The sequence below is a fragment of the Pristis pectinata genome, chromosome 16, assembly GCF_009764475.1.
Source record: "Pristis pectinata isolate sPriPec2 chromosome 16, sPriPec2.1.pri, whole genome shotgun sequence".
Taxonomy (NCBI): Eukaryota; Metazoa; Chordata; class Chondrichthyes; order Rhinopristiformes; family Pristidae; genus Pristis; species Pristis pectinata.
In genome coordinates, this window is record NC_067420.1 from 33,110,140 (window position 1) to 33,129,011 (window position 18,872).

Sequence of the window (18,872 nt, forward strand, 5' to 3'; positions counted from 1 at the left end):
ACTAGTTTAAACCCCCCTGAACCACCCTAGCAAATCTCGCTGCAAGGATATTGGCCCCCTTCTGGTTCGGGTGTAACCCGTCCTCTCTGTACAGGTCCCACCTTCCCGAGAAGAGATCCCAATGATCCAGAAATCTAAAACCCTCCCTCCTGCACCAGCTTCTCAGCCACGCATTTATCTGCCACCTCCTCCTATTCCTACCTTCACTATCACGTGGCACTGGCAGCAATCCCGAGATTGCTACCCTTGAGGTCCTGTTCCTCAATTTTCTGCCTAGCTCCCTGAACTCACTCTTCAGGACCTCATCCCCCTTCCTACCTATGTCATTGGTGCCAATATGGACCACAACTTCTGGCTGCTCTCCCTCCCACTCAAGAATTCTGTGGACCCATTGACACTGATCCCACCTTAATCCCATTTTACTCTCCCCAAGTCCCCCTCTCAGCTCCTCCCAAGTCTATCACTCACCTACACACTCAGGGCAATGTGCAATGGCCAATTAACCTCCCAGCCCACACATCTTTGGGACATGGAAGTCAGAGCACCTGGAGGAAACCCATGTGGTCAGAGGGAGAACATGCAAACTCCACACAGACAGCATCAGGGATTAGGATTGAACCCAAGTCACTGGGGCTGTGAGGCAGTGTCTCTACTAGCTGCACCACTGTGCTGCTCCCAAAAATAATTTTTAACCTTTGGAATAGTATCAAGGCAGAATATTAGGGAGATGAAAGTTTTTTCTCAGATGGCAAACAATATTATTTATTTTGAAAAGAATCAAGAAGCAGGAAGGCCTGGATTTCTTTAAAATTGCAAATGATTCCATTCTCTCAGTAAGTGCTTCACTGCTTCATGAAAGCCTGAATTATTCTCCCATCATGATAACAAATCCATCCCCACAGACAGGTATAGGATGAACTGGGACTCAACAAACTGCTCACAGCACACTGGGAGACTGCATACAACCAGCTGAAGACTGGTTGTATGCAGTCTCCAAGTGGGTGGTTGCAAACTACCAGAGTTTCTGAGAAGTTCCAGGAGTGATTCCTACCAGAATGTAGACTCCGACTGCATAGCCTGAGACCGGGAGAGAAGTCCCTCAGCCAACAAAGGACACATCAGGCCGGCAAGTGAAAATATTCAAAGTTTCAATCCTCTGTGGACAGCAAACCTTTCCCTGAGATTTTTCTCAGGGCTGGAAACTGAGGGAGGGCATGGGGAACACTTGAGTGAGGCATTTGAAGTGATGGGGAGAGAAGGTGAGAGGGGGTAGAGTCGAGGCGCAAAAGAAAAGAGAGGGGTTTGCCACCCACACCTCAATTCACCTTGACTAGTCTCTCAAAATAAAATCCTACAAATACAGTGAAATTAAAATGCCAACTCATCATCTGTGTCCAAGTACTTGAGATAATGTCAGAAAGTATTCCTATTGCTCAGCTATCTTTTCCTGTGCTCTATGGATGATTTAAAAGCCTCCCCAGCCATCCAATCAGCCTAATCCATTTCAATATCCCAACACGAGATCCCAATGTGACCTTAATAGAGGGACAAGTTACGTCATTTTGCCTTTCACCTCTGATTGTCACTGTCTCAGGGGAATTATGAACTGAGGATAGATATTTGCACATTGAGGAGCCATCTTTTCATACTTTCTATCTCATTCAAATGGTTTCACTATAAGACTGTTGTAGGGTAGAAGACATACAAGTGCACATCTAGTGCACGTAGTCACAGACTACATGCACCTTAATTGGATGGAAGCCTCTTTATTCCTCATGGTCAAGTGAGAAGTGATGGTAGAATGTGGTCCATCTGAAGTGCATTTGAGGAAAAATACCTGGAAAGAATTGGTTTATTGCCAACTTTGCTGGAGAAATGCACATTCCAGTTTAGAAAGCCCAGGGAATTAAAATAATTACCCAGGGGGGCAATAAATTTGCTGTGTTTCACTGAAGAGCACAGATTTTTCCTCAGCGTGCAATTTTATGATCTTACAGTGTTAATCAGGACTGAGTTACATTTAGGTTTCAAATTTAGCTTCTAGCTGGATAGTGAAGTGTGCAATCTGGATGAACTGTCTGTTTTATGTTCAAACAGTAGGGGAAAATCATCAGGGCATCCCTGTGAATCATGTGGTGAGATAATGCTATTATTCAGACAGAAAACAGCAGCTACTGATCATCTCAAGGGTTCCCATCCTGCAAGCAATACAGGCTGAACTTGTAACTCCACTGACTAGCTGCCAGATAGGAAAGGAGCGAGGGTCCAAATGCCAAATAGCCAGTCCTGGAATTCTAAAAGCAGAGCAAAGGGACACATGCTTGAAATTAGTTGTTTTATTGAGAGTCAAACTGAGGTCGGTCTCCCTTAAGAGGGGAGCACACTTTGGCCCAGGGTAAACCTTAGAACATAGAATGGTGCAGCAAAGAAATGGGCCATCACATTAACGATGTCTGTGCCGCCAAGATGCTAACTTAAACTGCAACTTAAACTTGTTCTATATAAGAGGAGAGACTGCCCTAAAGAAAATGTGGCACAGCTAACCTCAAGACAATATTGTGTATTTTATTCAATAAACAATCTGCTGGAGGAACTCAACAGATGAGCAGCATCTGTGGGGAAAGGGAATTGTCATCACTTCCAATCAAAACCCTGGATTGCTTGATCTCCTGAGTTCCTCCAGCAGATTTTTTATTGCTCCGCATTCCAGCATCTGCAGTCTCTTGTGTCTCCTGGTGTATTTTATTATGTTCTTTAATATAGAGATGATGGCATAGCAGTTCCATTATTGGATTAGTAATCCAGGGGCCTGATAACCTGGAGATGTGAATTCAAATCCCACCTCAGCAGCTAGAAAATTCAAGTGAATAAATACATAAATCTGGAATATAAAAAAATAATGTCACTGTCTGTGACCACAAAGAATGGTGGTTTAAACAAATTTGAAACTTTAATGGATTTTCTACCCTATGGCTACAAGTCATAGAGTTAAAAAAACTTACAACATAGAAAGAGCCCTCAACCCATAGAGTTATAAAAACTTACAACATAGAAAGAGCTACATGGACTAATCCTACTGTGCAGCTGTCAGCATGGAGCACCTCAAGTTACAGCACCTCACCTGCTCGTCTTGGTGTTTGTTAAATAGAATGAGCACTTCTGACTCCAACTTCATTTCTTGCAATGAATTCCAGGCCCTCCAACACTCTTAGGGTGAAAATGTTTTCTTCTAATCCTTCTACCGGTTACCTTGAATCTATGTCCCCTTGTTATTGACCTCAGTATAACAAGGGGACATAGATTCAAGATAACAGGTAGAAGGATTAGTGGAGATAAGTCCTTCCTCTTAACCCTCATGAGATCTCTTATAAGTTAATGCAGTGTTTGGATCCCCATTCAGTCTCCTGTGACCCAAAGAGAAAAATCCATTCTAACCAGTCGTTCCTCTCAACTGAAATTCTCTAGCCCCAGTGACATCTTTGTAGATTTCTTTTGCATTCTGTCTGGTCATGTCATTACTCTCCTGTGATTGCTTTCGCTGTGTTCTAACCTCTTGCCCAACTAAGACAATCCCATTTGTCTTCTTAGCTCACCTTATCAGTAAGACCTGCAGCCTTCAGCAACCTATGGACATGCACTTCAAGATCCCACCTCAATCCATACTTCCATTTATGGTGTATTTCCTTGCCTTGCTTGCCCTTCTCAGATGAATTATCTCACTCTTCTCAATATTGAAATGTATTTGTCACTTTCTTGCCCACCTGATCAGGCCACTGATATCCCCCTTGCAACCTAAAGCTTACTCATAAGACCATAAGATATAGGAGCAGAACTAGACCATTTGGCCCATCGAGTCTGCTCTGCCATTCAATCATGGGTGATTTTTTTTTCAACCCCATTCTCCCCCCTTCTCCCCATAACCCCCTTACCAATCAAGAACCCATCAATCTCTGTCTTAAATACACCCAATGTGGCTGACAATACTCCTGCCTGTCAGTCACATTGTCCATTTGGGATTATTTGCAAACTTCTATATTTATTATTATGACTTATATATTAAATTATTATGACTTCTGTATTTAAGTCCAGAGCATTAACATCTATCAGGAGAAACAAGGGGCCCAGCCCTACAAAACCCCATTATAAACACACATCAAATATTTGCTTTCTGCACTGTCACTTTCCTTTGAACCCCGTGAGCTTTTAATTTTTGGATTGGTCTTCACATGAGACCTTGTGCAGAGATTTTCAGCTGTTCAAAGTCAACTTAGAATTACAACCAATGTAAATGTGACATGTCTTCTCTTAACTCACCTATGCAATAAGTTCCTGGATCCTAGGCCATATATTTCTGGTGACAATACCACTTTAAAGTTTTACTGCTCAGCTATTTGCATAAAGGTGAGGAATCCAGGTAGATCACTGCACCCAGAACTCTGTAAGGTCGATAATTTTGAATTGACAAAGTCCACTGATTACACAATTGCATTTCCTCTTCATAGTGTTTCACACCTTTGTGAAAGTGTTCGTTTTACGTGGACAGAGTTTCTGCCTACACCAGAGAATGCAGATTAGGAATCCATTTTTGTAAAAGTCAGAATGAATGACTAATAGAAGCATCCTTAAGTGAGCCGAAGGTTAAATATCAACAGGATTGTTTTTATCTCCAATCACATATGGCTAAGGAGTAAAGTACATACAGTATGTTCCCTGGGGAAAGTGTAAAAGAAGCTACAGTGTTGATGCCTTCAGCTACTTCTAAAAGGTGTGGATAATGATATTTGTTGCTCTCTGATGTAAAAGGTTTACCATTAATTGATCATGTTACTTCTAATAGCACTTATAATCTTAGCTGCTCTATGCTCGCTGATTCCTTTTAAATCCCCATTTATTTTAATACTCCCTTTCATGAATGTAATTATGTATTCTCACAGAAAGTGTTGAGAATGTAGCCCAAAGCATAAAGTTCAATAGCCCATGCTCATGGAATATTTTGTAAGATCCAATAACCTCTTTGATTCACAAAGACATGGGAAGTGAAACATCCAAGGGTTGGGGGAGGACAGAACTATTTTGTGCAATGTACATATCAGTCTATTAACATCCAAAAACAGAAATATAGGTTAGTATTACAGGTGCACACCCTTCATCGGAACCAACTCTGATAACAGTTCTTTCGCCAAGATGTGATCTTGTCTTTTCCTTCTGCTGCTGGATGGTCATCTGTGTATTTTAACTTTTTTTCTGGGGTTATTCTAGAAGTTGCAGAGGTTACTTTTCTTCCAGTGACACTTCACCCTTCAAGTTCACATCACACAAAGGAAAGATAAGGTGGATGCTGGGAATGCTGAAAATACTTGACAGGACCAGCAGCTTCCATGAGATGGAGAAACTGGATTGGCATTTCAAATCTAGAACTTATCACTTCATATCAGATGTCTTCATAAATCAGTTTGGTCTTTGCTCCCATTTAAACTACAGTTCTAAATGAATCTGGTGTATTGCATCTTAAATTCAAAAGTTAGTATTTTTGAGCATTGGCGCTGAAGAATTCGGACATTTCTTCTGTGTGAAAGATTGGAGCTCCCTTTATGTAAGACTTCAACATATTGCCTGTCTAAGGAGCTACAAATCGGGATTAACAGGATCTACAGGATAAAATGTCGGCACAACATTGTGGGCCAAAGGGCCTGTACTGTGCTGTTACTGTTTTCTGTTCTACAGCTGAATTATTCCTACCTTAATATTCAACAGACTGACAAGAGAAGGACAAAAAAAAGTTTATAAATTGGCTAGTGGGTACCAATTCTATAATAATAGTGAAATCCCCTGACATTGTAGACAATTTAGTGACTGTAGACAATTTATATTGAGAGTATTTTGCGAGTGGTTATTGAAAATCAATAGCTTATGCTTGTCCTCCATTACGTCTTAGTTAATTAGAGCAAAATTCTGCCAGACTCTGAAACCCAGGTACAGATTACTATGGATGTCTCATGGAAGAACCTAGCCAGAAGTGAGCTGATTTACTGAAAACTTGAGATCTTAACGTATATATTACTTCTTTAAACAATGGAATGCATTGCATTTTGGTATATTGCCTAGCTGAATTAGCAGGACTGCAAGTCACAATGTATCACTAAGTGTGTCACTCTGCCACAAGGAAGTTTGACCCCCCCATCAATTTTTCTCCCTCACTATCAGAAAGTACTTTCACTCAAATTATTCTCTCCCCTTGATAACACAGAACTCCTTTGTCTGTGACCATCTGTCCAATACCTTAATAACCAGACCTTTCAGGGCATTTCTTATGTCCTCCACTATCATCGTAGGTAATGTTGATGCTGAAACAACATATTTAAAACTGAAGGTCTTATGAGCTCCAAAACCCCAGCTGTTAGTCCTTCATCAAGCAGCGACACGCACTCATTTGTTGCCTCATGCTCTGTGATTTACCAAGTGCACCTTCCTCAAAAGGGCTAATTAAGTCATCATTCTGGAGGTACCTATGCTTATGTTTGCTATCGATGGCATGTTTGCTTACAGGCTGTTTGGGACAGATAAGTCTGATTCCTGAGGTTATTAGTAAATGCCTATCAGCATATGCCACAATCCTACTTATGATGTGTCTTTAAAGTGTGTTTAAATAGCTTTGCAGAATTTGTCTGCCAGTGCATATGAAAGGGAAAAGACTATACATATCTGGTAATAAGCATTAGCAACAGGAAAGCAAAGCAGTTGGCTTCATCTCAATATTCTTCAGCCACAGATGTAGCCTTGAGTTCTATGACACTTTCCACCCATTTGGTTTATCTCCTCCATGCAACCTTGTGGAAGATGGAGATATAGCTCTACCATGTTAGAATTTCCAAAGATCATGACAGTGGCATCAAGCACTTATCTGTATCACAGACTCTGCATGAATACATGAGCCTGTATCATGGACCTTGGTTTTGGCAGATGCACTCATGTGGTGGAAATAGTTTAAGGGGAATTTCTTTGTTGTTTACACACATTACCCACCCACCTGACAGGCCTTACCTTGGAAATCTTCCTACAGATCTTCAACCCTTTCCTCCTCCTTTTTCTTATCCTACACCTCCTGGATGAAGCACTGATACATTGGTCTAATTCTGCCGAATATGGAGTTCTCTTGTCAATGGGGGTCATCTGAAGACCCAAGCCAGATAATCTTCATTCCTGCACACTATGTAGATAGTCCCCAATGCAAACAGAAAGCTATTTTATGTGCTTCAGCCAATTGATTTCCGAGAGCAAAACTTTGTGTCCAATGTTTTCTTAACTGGCCATCAAATCATAGTCTCCATTTGGCAGCAGCAGTGCATTGTACTCCAAAATTGATTTCAATGAAACTGATTTTTGGAATCAGAGTACAATGAGCTGTCATTAACAGGTAATGTGTTTAACTGTAGATAAATTCTATATGTGTGTCCACATAACTGTAGCCTCCTGCATCCCTCCCACTTCCTTTTCTCTACCAGCAGTAACCATACTTTCAGCATAAGACCCCTGAGCACTATAGTTCCCTCCTGAATCCATGACACTTTCTATTTCTCCACTTCTTTCTCCTAATTTAAGGTGCCTCTTAAAACCTACCTCCATGGCCAAACTTTTGGTTGCCTAAAATAAAACAAAATTACTGGAAAAACTCAGCAAGTCAGGCAGCACTTGTGGAAAGAATACAGCATTAAAATTTCAGGTCAAGGATCCTTCATCGGAACTGTTCTTTGTGGATGCTGACTGACTGGCTGAGTATTTCCAGCATTTTCTGTTTTTATTTCAGATTTTCAACATCTGCAGTTTATTTGATTTTCATTTACTTGAAGATACATATTTTACCTGTGTATCAGTGGAATGGGGCAAGATGATGCAGCAGGTGGTGCTGCTACCTCATGGCTCCAGTTACTTGACCTCAAGTGTTTTTACCATGGAATTTACACATTCTCCCAGTCACCATGTGGTTTCCTGTTATATCCCAAAGACGAGGGCTGGTTGGGTAATTGGAAGATCAGTGGTGAGTATGTGTTAGAGAATAGGTTACAGGGAAATTAAGCAGGGAATGCGATTGGTGAGTTTGCTCTGAGACCTGGCATGAACTTGATGAACCAAATGGTCCTTAGGCAATATGAAATATTTGTTTGATTATGCATCCGTGAAGCATCCTGGGTTGTTTCTACTGTGTTGAAGGCAATAAACATACACTTCTAAGTGCAATAAAAATATCTCCGCCTTATTTAATGCTAATATGTTTGCATGCCTGTACATCTGTTGTAAAAGCTTGGCCTAACTCCATGATTCCATGATTCTGTAGTCACTTCAGTTCAGTGAGGAATGGCTACAGACAACTTTATCGATGTCTGGACAAAGCTCAAAGATCTGCATGAACAAGAAGTCCGAGGTAAAAAAATGTTGGTTGTTCTGCACACTCCTTTACATTGTAAATGTCTTTGTTCTGAACAACCACAGTTAAATATAAAGTGTAATAGCATGGTTATCTTTTACCTTTGCTCAAAGATTTTGGCAAGTACGGCCATTTGCAAAATTTATTGCAGCATGAACAGTCACATCCTCTCAGGAAAACTGTGTAGGAATAATTAAAATGATTACATTGTTTCTAATGTTTTTTTTCTCTCATCTGTTTCCCTTCCACTGTTGCTGCTCAGGACTGTACACAAAGTTAACTGAAATAAACATGGAGCGATGTCTGTGAGTATAGCATGTTATACTTTTGATTGGTATTTTTGTTCTTCAAGTAGGACGTAGTTCAGTATCCAATATTATAAATTTTAAAATGCTTTTCATGATAATCTTAAAGGGTTTCTCTCTTGTTACCCACTTATTGACCAGTAGAGAAAGAATAATTACTATTTGCCCTTCCTAATCTTAAACATTCTCATTGTCTTTGCCCATTAATTTTTGTGCCTCATCAACTGGCTGCCCAACACAATACAGAATACTATAAATGTGGCATAAATGTGTACTATAAAGGTTTAGTATAAGTTAACATAGTGCCCTTTATTTGCATTCTCTCCCTCTGGTTTGCTTTCACTTTAGTGACATGCATTTTGGCTCACTACCATCTCTTTGGTCTTCTGTGGCACTTAAAATGGATGTCCTTATTCTATCTTTAGTGTATCACTGCAGGTTATTTTCTGCTGTGGACTATATAGAGCACTAAAAGCTTACAAAGGGAGGGTATCATTTGGTCCATTGGAGTGGCAGTTAGTGCTGCTGCTTTACAGATCCAGGCATCCAGGAGTTCAATCCTGAACTTGGATGGAGTTCGCAGATTCCCTCTGTGATTGTGTGCGCTTCTTCCTCTGGTAACCTCCACATCCCAAAGATGATATGGCTTCTGGTTAGTTGGTGAGTTGGCTAATGGAAAATTACTGACAGAAATGGGAGAGCCAGTGAAGGTTTACTGAGGTGGATGGGGTACCAATCGAGCAATCTGCTTTGTCCTTGATGGTGTTGAGCTTCTTGAAAGATATTGGAGCTTAACCCATACAGGCAGGCCAAGAGTATTCCGTTATGTTCCTGACTTGTGCCTTGTAATTGATTGGCAGATTTTGGGGTATTAGGATGTGAGTCACTCACCACAAGGATACCCAACTTCTGACCTGCTCTTGTAGCCACAGTATTTAGGAGACTGGTTCAGTTTAGTTTCTGGTCAATGCAACCCCATGAATGTTTCTGATGAAGAACTTGAAAGTGGTTAAAAAAAATATCAAAGGTAGATAGTTGGACTCACCCTTCTTGGAGATGTTCACTTCCTGGCAACTGTGTACAACAAGTGTTATCTGCCACTTATCTGTCCAAGCCTGTTTGCTTCCCAGACCTTGCTTCAAGCAGGCAAGGACTGCTCCAGTTACTGAGCTGTTACAAATAGAATTAAGTGTCCAACCTTATAATGGAAGGAAGCTTATTGATTAAGTAGTTTAATATGGTTGGGTCTGGGTCAATGGCCTGAGGAACTCCTGTAGTGATGTCCTGGGGCTGGGATGATTCTCTTCCAACAAATATAACCATGTTTGAGAAAATGACAGAGAATGGAGAGAAATGTTCAAAGTAGAGGAACTGTTGGAGGAGTAGGGAGAATAGCCAATGCAAGATGGGCCAAATTCCTCCCATGACACTTTGTGTATGGGAGGAGGAGGGAAGTGAACCTGGGACGATGGTGGTGGACAGTGTCTTCTGTATTAATAGGAAAAGGCTTAGGGTGAATGCAAAAGAGACACAAGGTAGCTAGTTTCACATCAGGCCTGAAGAAAACTTTTGAATCAATAAAGAAGATAAACTACTGGAATAACTGAGGACTAGATACTGATTGGTCATGCTCAGTGTGGATTTACAAAAGAACAGTCAGGAACTCCCCTCGGCCAAGTTATTGCAGTACAACCTTACCAATGGCATTTATCCAATAATATGAAAGATTTTATGTGTCCACAATACAAGGATAGATCTAACCCAGGACAATTATCAAGCTCTCAGTAGTATATAGAAGTTAGTGATAGTTCCATCAAGCAACAGCTACTCATGAACAATCTACTCAGTGATGCACATTTCAAATTTCAGCCAGCTCCATGTCTGTAGAGGTTAATTATTTTAGAATAGGCCCTGGTCCCTTTTCCTCTTTTACATTCTCTAGCTATTCCATTTTCTGTCCATTCAGAGCCAACAGGTTAATTGACTATATTTCCTAAAGTATTTCTCTTGTTGACATGTTCTTATGCTGACCATGGCCACTAATTACCATGAACATTCCCACAAGGAAACAATGTCCCAGTGGGCCATTTGTTCTTATTATTTGTACTGCCCAGCACTTAACTCAATTACAGAAATTAAGTCCAACATGTTTGATAGAACAGGGACATTTGTTCTGTTACTATAAGTTTTACCAACTGTGTCAATGTCCCAAGTGCCATTGAAAAATATAACCCTACACATTAAAACTAAAGGAAGGTATATCATAGCTGATGTATATACAGGAGTTATTATTGCACTCAACTGCAGAGATAAATGTACCAGACATAAATGTGAGTAATTCATCCTTTTAAGTGTTGGGATGAATTCCTAATTGGATTGTGCACTCTGCACTTAGAACAAGTGTTGCAAGAAATTGCAATTATGGAAGATAAAAATTTATTACACAGAGCACACTATGTATAAAACCTTTCCTCTGTATCTGGTATAATTGTAATATCATGTTACACAGTGATGCACAGAGATTGGACGAGTTGTTCAGCAAGAACCATCAGCTGAGGGAACAACACAAGATAATGAATGATAATGTCAAGGTTTTGGAAAATAGGTAAGAAAACTTGCCCCTCCTTTTTTCAAGTTCACGGTGGTTCTTTTTCTCATGTTCCTCAACTGAGACAGTTCTTGAAGCTTTTAAAATTTCTCCCAAAATGTTCTTTTTCCATGTGAATATTAATGAATAAAACCAGAAAATGCTAGAAATACTCTGCAGGTCAGACAGCATCTGCAGAGAGAGAAAGTCATAGATCACGTAGCAGACCATTGACCTTTCTTTAATTCTGACCTGAAAAGTTAACTCTGTTTCTCTGTTTTTTTTCAATATTAAGGCCATACATTGGGCCAATATGTTACTAACATTTACAACAGGCACCTTCCAAAATAAAATCCATGGTTTGATAGTATTGCAGCTGGTGTCAGTACTCAGAGGGAAAAAGATCTGGCACACTTTCTCCCTGGTTGCTATTTTAAATCCTCCACTATTGGCAATTGTGGCTTCAGCTGTCCAGCCCTAAGATGTGGAATCGTCTCCTTAAAATAACTCTTTCTCCTGACTGCTCCCTTCTTGCAGAAGCCTTTGTTTTAACCAAGCTTTTAAGTCACCTAACCTTGTCGGGTTCTGGCAAAAATGTTGCTTAACGACACCCTATGAATAAGAACATGGTTAGAAATTGAACATGTGGACTTGGGTGAAAGTAGGATTAGGCTCCATTGAAATATATCCCTCATGTAGTTGTGGCTTGATAATATCTGGTTTCAGCACTGCATGGGGAACTGGAACCTAACCAGTGCCCAAGGATAACAGTGCAAAGAGGAGAGGAATTATTGGCAACTTAAACAAAGGGAATCTAAGTTACCATGCAACATTTTGTTTAACATTTTGTAAAATATTTGAGGATAGATTTTGTACCAGGTACCAAACTAAATGCAAGCAAACGTTTTAACTTGCCTCTTGAAAAACCTGAGCCTCAAAACTAACAATGGAGACTAGAATTATATTTATTACAAGTGTTGTAGATTCTTAGTAACCATTACTGTTTGGATTAGGCTCAGAGATCTGTACATGATTCAAGAATATGCAGCATAAACTGTAATCATCTAATCCCTGAAGTAAAGGATATATAGACTGGTGAAACAACCCAGTACTGCAGCCAGCTATTGCTCAGTGACTGTCCCTTTTGCCTTTGAATCAGAAGGTTGTGGGTTCAAGTCTCACTCCAGAAACTGGAGCTGTGAACAATTATAGTATTGAGGGTATTGGTCTAATTGCCTACCTTAGATGAGACATTTAAACCAAAGCTCTGTCTGCAAATATACAGCAGCAGAGATTTTAACTTGCTGGGGAGTAACCAGGGGCCTGAATTTTTGACCTGAATAAGGAAATCTATTATCATTAGTTGTAGCCATGAAACTAAAGGATTGGCATAAAACCCCACCTGGTTCACCAATTCCCTTCAGCAAAGAAAGCCTGTTATCCTTATTCAGTCTGAGGTAATATGGGTCCAAACTTCTGAGGAAGGTGCTCAGTTAGTGCTAGCTGGCCTTAGCAATGATACCCACAATATATAAGCAAATGTATTTTTAAAAAATGTTATCACCAATTTTTAATCTTCACTCAACTTCAATGAAACAGAACTGCATAGAAATGTTAACAAGCATTGCAGTGGAGATAAAGGTGATCAGGTGCTCAGAGCAATAACAACACACTTGTGTAAGTTAGATGTGGATCCTCCATGCCCGCAAATCATACCCACAGAAGCTGTTAGGCATGTACAGTTTTCAAAGCCAGTCTTTATTGTCACTTGTGCAAAACAAAGCCCTTGAACAGCTTTAATAGGAGGGTTGATCACTGTTTGAGAGCTATGTATGGGGCTCAACATACCTGTGCTGCTGCTGGAAGATCTGAAGTGTTCCCCTCCGCAGTTACGTAGGTTCCTCTGTGATCACCTCCACCAACAATACCCATCTCCATCTTGACTACCTCACTGCTGCCATCCAGGACATCCCAAGACCCTCTGCTAAGTAACACCCTCCTGAACATATCCCTGACAGATCCCACAAATCCATCGCCTCCATTGTCATTAACTGTTCTTGATGGCCCTGCATGGACCCTTTTCCCGTTGCCTTTATTTGCTTTATGGACTTGTAAACTATGTATTAATCCTTTAACGCCATTCCTTGATTACTGCCATGCCATTTAATATAGTTTCCCACTCAATCATCAACCCTAAAAGCAATTATTGTATCATTACCACATTGATGTTGTGGGAGCTTGCTGTGTACAAATTTGTATCTTACGTTACAACACAGACAACACTTTCACACAGAGGGTGGTGGGTATGCAGAACAAGCTGCCAGAGGAAGTGGCAGAGATGGGTACAATTACAATGAATAAAAGACATTTAGACAGGTACATGGATAGGAAAGGTTCAGAGAGATATGGGCCAAATGCGGACAGGCTCAAGTAGACAACTCGTTTGGCATGGATGAGTTGGGCCGAAGGGCCTGTTTCTGTGCTGTATAACTCTGACTTCAAATAGAGCACTTCTGGGCAGTTTGAGTCCTAAAAGGTGCTTCAGGAATGTATTGTTTTCTATTGTATTACCAAAGTACAATCATGACTAGCCTTCACAAGTGTTTATCATTTCTTTGCTCCAGGTAGGTGCGATATAAATTCAAGTCCTCAATTATAATGGTACTTACGTTATACTGTCAATTCTCTAAATCTAATCTGCAAATAACCGTTTATGTTAGGCTCCGAGCGGGTCTTTGTGATCGATGTACAGTCACGCAGGAGTTGGCCAGGAAAAAACAACAGGAATTCGAAACATCTCAATTCCAAAACCTTCAGCACATTTCTGTTCTCAGTAAGCACCCTTAACATTTTTTTGTCAATCCATTGCCTGCATGGTTAAATACATTGCTCCATCTTACTTGCTTCTGATTGGGAATTTTGCAGCTCATGAGATCAATGGATTGAAAGAAGAAAACAAGTTACTTCATCAGGAGCTGCGAAAGTTGAAATACTTCTTGCAGTGAGTAAAACGTGGAGCTACCATTACATTAACAGCATTAAAATACTCTTATTAACAATGGTTAACAATACTTGATTCAGAGGATGTCATTCACAAAGAAGAGAATAGATATTCATGCAAAGTGACACAATTTAAACAGTTCCTAACAAGAATACTGACCAAACTTGTTCTTTCATAGACTAACTGGGTTCTTATGAACTTGGGTGGCATCAAAGCACAGCCAGTTTATTACAATTCCAAATAAAATGGTGAACTTGGGATCCCTGGTCTTCCAAGAGCTGAAGGGTTGGTCTTCCAAGAGCTGAGAAGCCTGACTATAAATCGAATGCTCTTGGACAAATATTAAAGGAGAAAACCATCAGGCCGAGTGGACCCAATATGTCCCCTTAGGCTCCACAGAAAATGTTAAATGTCACACCCATTGCACTCGTATATCAGCATCCACTGCCCCCTGCCCTGTGCCCTCCCCAAAACAAGCCCACTCTGGATCAGTGATAGAGTTCGACCAATTTTCTACAGCTAGTGAATGGTAGTGGAAGGACATTTTAGTACTGTGACAGGTGTTGATTCCTTTGGTCAGCACCATTGGAGCTGGGGGTAGAAACTTAAGATAATCAAAAAAGAGTTAAAGGTGAACTGGGTAAGTAGTGACATTTGAATGTGGAACTTCCTGCCCTAAAGGTTCTCCTGAAGGGCAGTCTATTTGCATTTAATAACGTCAGATGAATGCTGTACATCTACATACTTGGCGATAAAGGAACATAAAAGGAAATGAGAAGAAGAACAGCAGGATCAGACAAAGTTTCTCAGGGAATGGAGGGGACATCTCTACAGCCCCAGTAGACATTATAGTCCATTTCTATACAATAAGACTGATGCCTGAAAAACCTCCGTAGAGAGGTGTACATGGCAGCTCATCTGACCTCTCGCTGTGCTCCTGAATTCAGCTCTGAGTCCAGTGACCTTCTGTACAATAACTCACTGATCTAAGAGGCCAGTTACACTTAGTATCTGATCTCTCGACTGTATGCCAGCATTTGGTGCTGTACCTACTGCAGTCCCATTCAATTCAATTGTTAGTCTATTGATTTCTTCATAATGAAATGATTGAAGTTATGTAGGTACTTAATTATGTGAGGGCAATAACAACCTAATGAGGCTATGTATACAGGTCACCAACCTTCACTGAAAAGTATGTGAAAGCAAGTGTGATTTTCCCATTTTGTTTTGATTAATGTTAATATTTTTATTTAATTTACTTGTTGGATGTAGTTTTAAATAGACTTACTTTTAATGTATTGTTATTTTTTTAACATTTTTTCGATTATTTGAATATTTTTCAACTGTTTCTAAATGTTTCTGGTCCTCAGAGCTGCATTAAGGCCATCAGAGCAGTTCATGGGTAGAGCCTTTGGTTCCACCACCTATGGCCTGGTTAATGCTTGCACCTGGTCCCCTCGTGGAGCAGTGGGACCAGCAAGGCATTGGGAGCTGTGTGTCTGCATAAGTGTGACCACAAGCCGAAAGCCTAGTCCAGTGCAATCTGACCCCATTTGAGCCTAATCAACTCATCATAAAACTATCCAGATGATACTTTGAGTCAGGGCACTGAGTTCAAGAGACAGGAAATTATATTGCAGCTTTATAAAACTCTGGTTAGGCTGCATCTGGAGTATTGCATTCAATTCTGGTCGCCCCATTATAGGATGTGGAGGCTATGGAGAGGGTGCAGCAGAGGGTTACTGGGATGCTGCCTGGATTAGAAGGCATGTACTGTAAGGAGAGCTTGGACAAACTTGTTTTCTCTGCAGCAGTGGAGGCTGAGGGGAGACCTGATAGAAGTTTATGAAACTATGAGAGGCATAGATAGAGTAGACAGCCAGTATCTTCCCCAGGGTCGAAATGTCTAATACTAGAGGGCATGCACTTGAGGTGAGGGGGGGTAAATTCAAAGGAGATGTGTGAGGTATGTTTTTACACAGAGAGTTGGTGGGCGCCTGGAATGAGCTGCCAGGGCTAGTGGTGGAGGTTGATATGTTTAAGAGACTCTTAGATAGGCATATGAATATGCAGAGAATGGACGAATATGGACCCTGTGCAGGCAGAAGGGATTAGGTGTCAATAGTTTAATTAATTCGGCACAACGTTGTGGGCCAAAGGGCCTGTTCCTGTGCTGTACTGTTCTATATTCTATATAAGCCAGCAGCTTTACACCCTGTACAGTTGTACTCTCTGGAAATAAAGCAAGGCAGTTCACCCACTCTTGTTGGTGTCACCCTGAGCAGATTAGTTAAAAGTTGTTCCTTTTGTTCTAGCTGACATATTTGAAAGTACAAATAACATTGCATAAATTAGCAGTGTCAAAACCTGATGCTTCCGCTGTATATTTTTAACTTGTTCTATAACAAGAATGGCTTTTAATAGGCAAAGTCAAAGTATTCCGAGAGGAAACTGTTCCTTGTCGGACAATAGCATACCTTTCGAATCATCCTTGAACAACAAAAGGAAGCAAAGTTTGGATGCTGTTCTTAGTCCAATGTCAGAGCAACAAAGACATAAACGCGACTTCAGGATTCCTTCACAAGGTAATCACAGGCAGTACATTTGCCAACCGTTTCTTTACTGTGGATTATTCATGTTAATATCTGAGTTCAAGAAAATCATTACCCTTGCCATTTTCTAGCATTTTTCCAAATAGTTTAACTTCATTTACTTTCTTATTTTGGTTGCCAATTTTCCTCATAGCGCAATCTAAGAAAAATTAGCAACAGTAAAATAAGTTATGTCTGAAGCTTACTAATATAAGCCAAGTTTTGTCAAGAGGGTGATTTCAACTTGAGTTCAACTTCATAAATGCATTGAGTCTTTCCAATGGGTCAACTACATTATAAGAGTTCTTTATTAGTCACATGTACATCAAAACACAGAGTGAAATGTATCTTTTGTGTAGAGTGTTCTGGGGGCAGCCTGCAAGTGTCGCCACGCTTCCGGTGCCAACATAGCATGCGCACAACTTCCTAACCCGTACGTCTTTGGAATGTGGGAGGAAACTGGAGCACCCGGAGGAAACCCACGCAGACGTGGGGATGTAGGAAAGTAATGTTTGATGCATGGCCAACATTGAAAATTCATATGGTGGCTCTCACAATAGTAAGGAGCCACATAAAGCTTCCTCCAAAAAGGAACTATTGCTGCTCTCAATTACAAGTCAGTGATTCTGCTGGAATGTGGATTTGTAAAACAACTAAGTGAAGGCATTATCAGGCTCTACTATGATCTGCCCAGAGCCAAGACATTGCCTAGCCTCATGTCGATAGAGCAGCTGCAGGAAGCACAAGAAGATTATCAGCACTCAGGGATCTTCCATGGCACAATGAGCTTACCGCTACCTGGAAGAGCAACCATTCTCTGTGGGACAATTTCACTTCCAGTCACAGAGTAAATAAATCTGGTATTTTTCAGCCCTAAGTCTAGACAACCTTCAGAAGAGTTAGAAAGTAACTAATCATTCCACCAGCAGCTGTAACTGTTTCCAACAGAGCAATGATATAAGACAGGCAATTCTTCAACTAGAATTCAGTAGATTGCAATCCGTAAGATATAATTAAGTGTTAATATTGCTTCAGCACTTCATCATAAAAACCACAATAGATGAATCATTCATTAATTCCAAAGATTATGAAATATTTAATGACCAATATTTTTGAAAGTAATATTGAAATTCTATGTGGACCCACAGAATGCATAATATCAGTTATGTCAGAAGAATTCCCCATTCAAGTTCTATTTCAGGGAGTTGAGCACATTCTCGGCTGATGGTTCGGAGCAGTGCTGGGAGAGTGGGGCACTGCAGAAAGTGCTGCCTTTTGGATGAGACGTTAAATTGAAGCACTGCCTGCTCTTGTACAAGGACACTAAAGATCCCATAGCATTACTCTGGAGAGGAGTAGTGGTCTCCCCAGTGTTCTGGCCAATACCTATCCCTCAATTGACACTTCCAAAAACAGATTATCTGGTCATTACTGCATCATTATCATGGGAGCTTCACATGTGCATATTGGCTGCCTCAGTTCCTATATTATAACAGTGACTACTCTTCAAAAGAAGTACTTCACGATATTCTGATTAGACTTGAAAGGCTCAATGCAAATGAACAAGAACATAGAACACTACAGCACAGTACAGGCCCTTCAGCCCACAATGTTGTGGCAACATTTTATCCTGCTCTAAGATCTATCTAACCCTCCCCTCCCCTCCCACATAGCTCCCCATTTTTCTATCATTCATGTGTCTATCTAAGAGTCTCTTAAATGTCCCTAATGTATCTGCCCCCACAACCTCTGCAGGCAGTGTGTTCCATGCACCCACCACTCTCTGTGTAAAAAAAAACTTACCCCTGACATCCTCCTTATACCTTCCTCCAATCACCTTAAAATTATGTCCCCTCGTGTTAGCCATTGTCACCCTGGGAAAAAGTCTCTGACTGTCCACTCGATCTATGCCTCTTATCATCTTGTAGACCTCTATTAAGTCACCTGTCACCCTCCTCCTCTCCAA

General features: G+C 40.6%; 1 protein-coding gene across 2 annotated transcripts in view; it reads left to right on the top strand.

The window, feature by feature from the left end:
* rbbp8l (retinoblastoma binding protein 8-like) overlaps nt 1-18,872 on the top strand; it is a 64,603-nt gene that overhangs the window by 11,060 nt on the left and 34,671 nt on the right. For both annotated transcript variants that reach the window (XM_052031446.1, XM_052031447.1), the window contains exons 2-7: nt 8,333-8,419; nt 8,685-8,727; nt 11,237-11,332; nt 14,035-14,147; nt 14,240-14,315; nt 16,740-16,900. In XM_052031446.1, coding sequence (XP_051887406.1) covers nt 8,353-8,419; nt 8,685-8,727; nt 11,237-11,332; nt 14,035-14,147; nt 14,240-14,315; nt 16,740-16,900 — 556 coding nt within the window. In that variant the 5' untranslated portion in view covers nt 8,333-8,352. The remainder of the gene's footprint in view (nt 1-8,332; nt 8,420-8,684; nt 8,728-11,236; nt 11,333-14,034; nt 14,148-14,239; nt 14,316-16,739; nt 16,901-18,872) is intronic.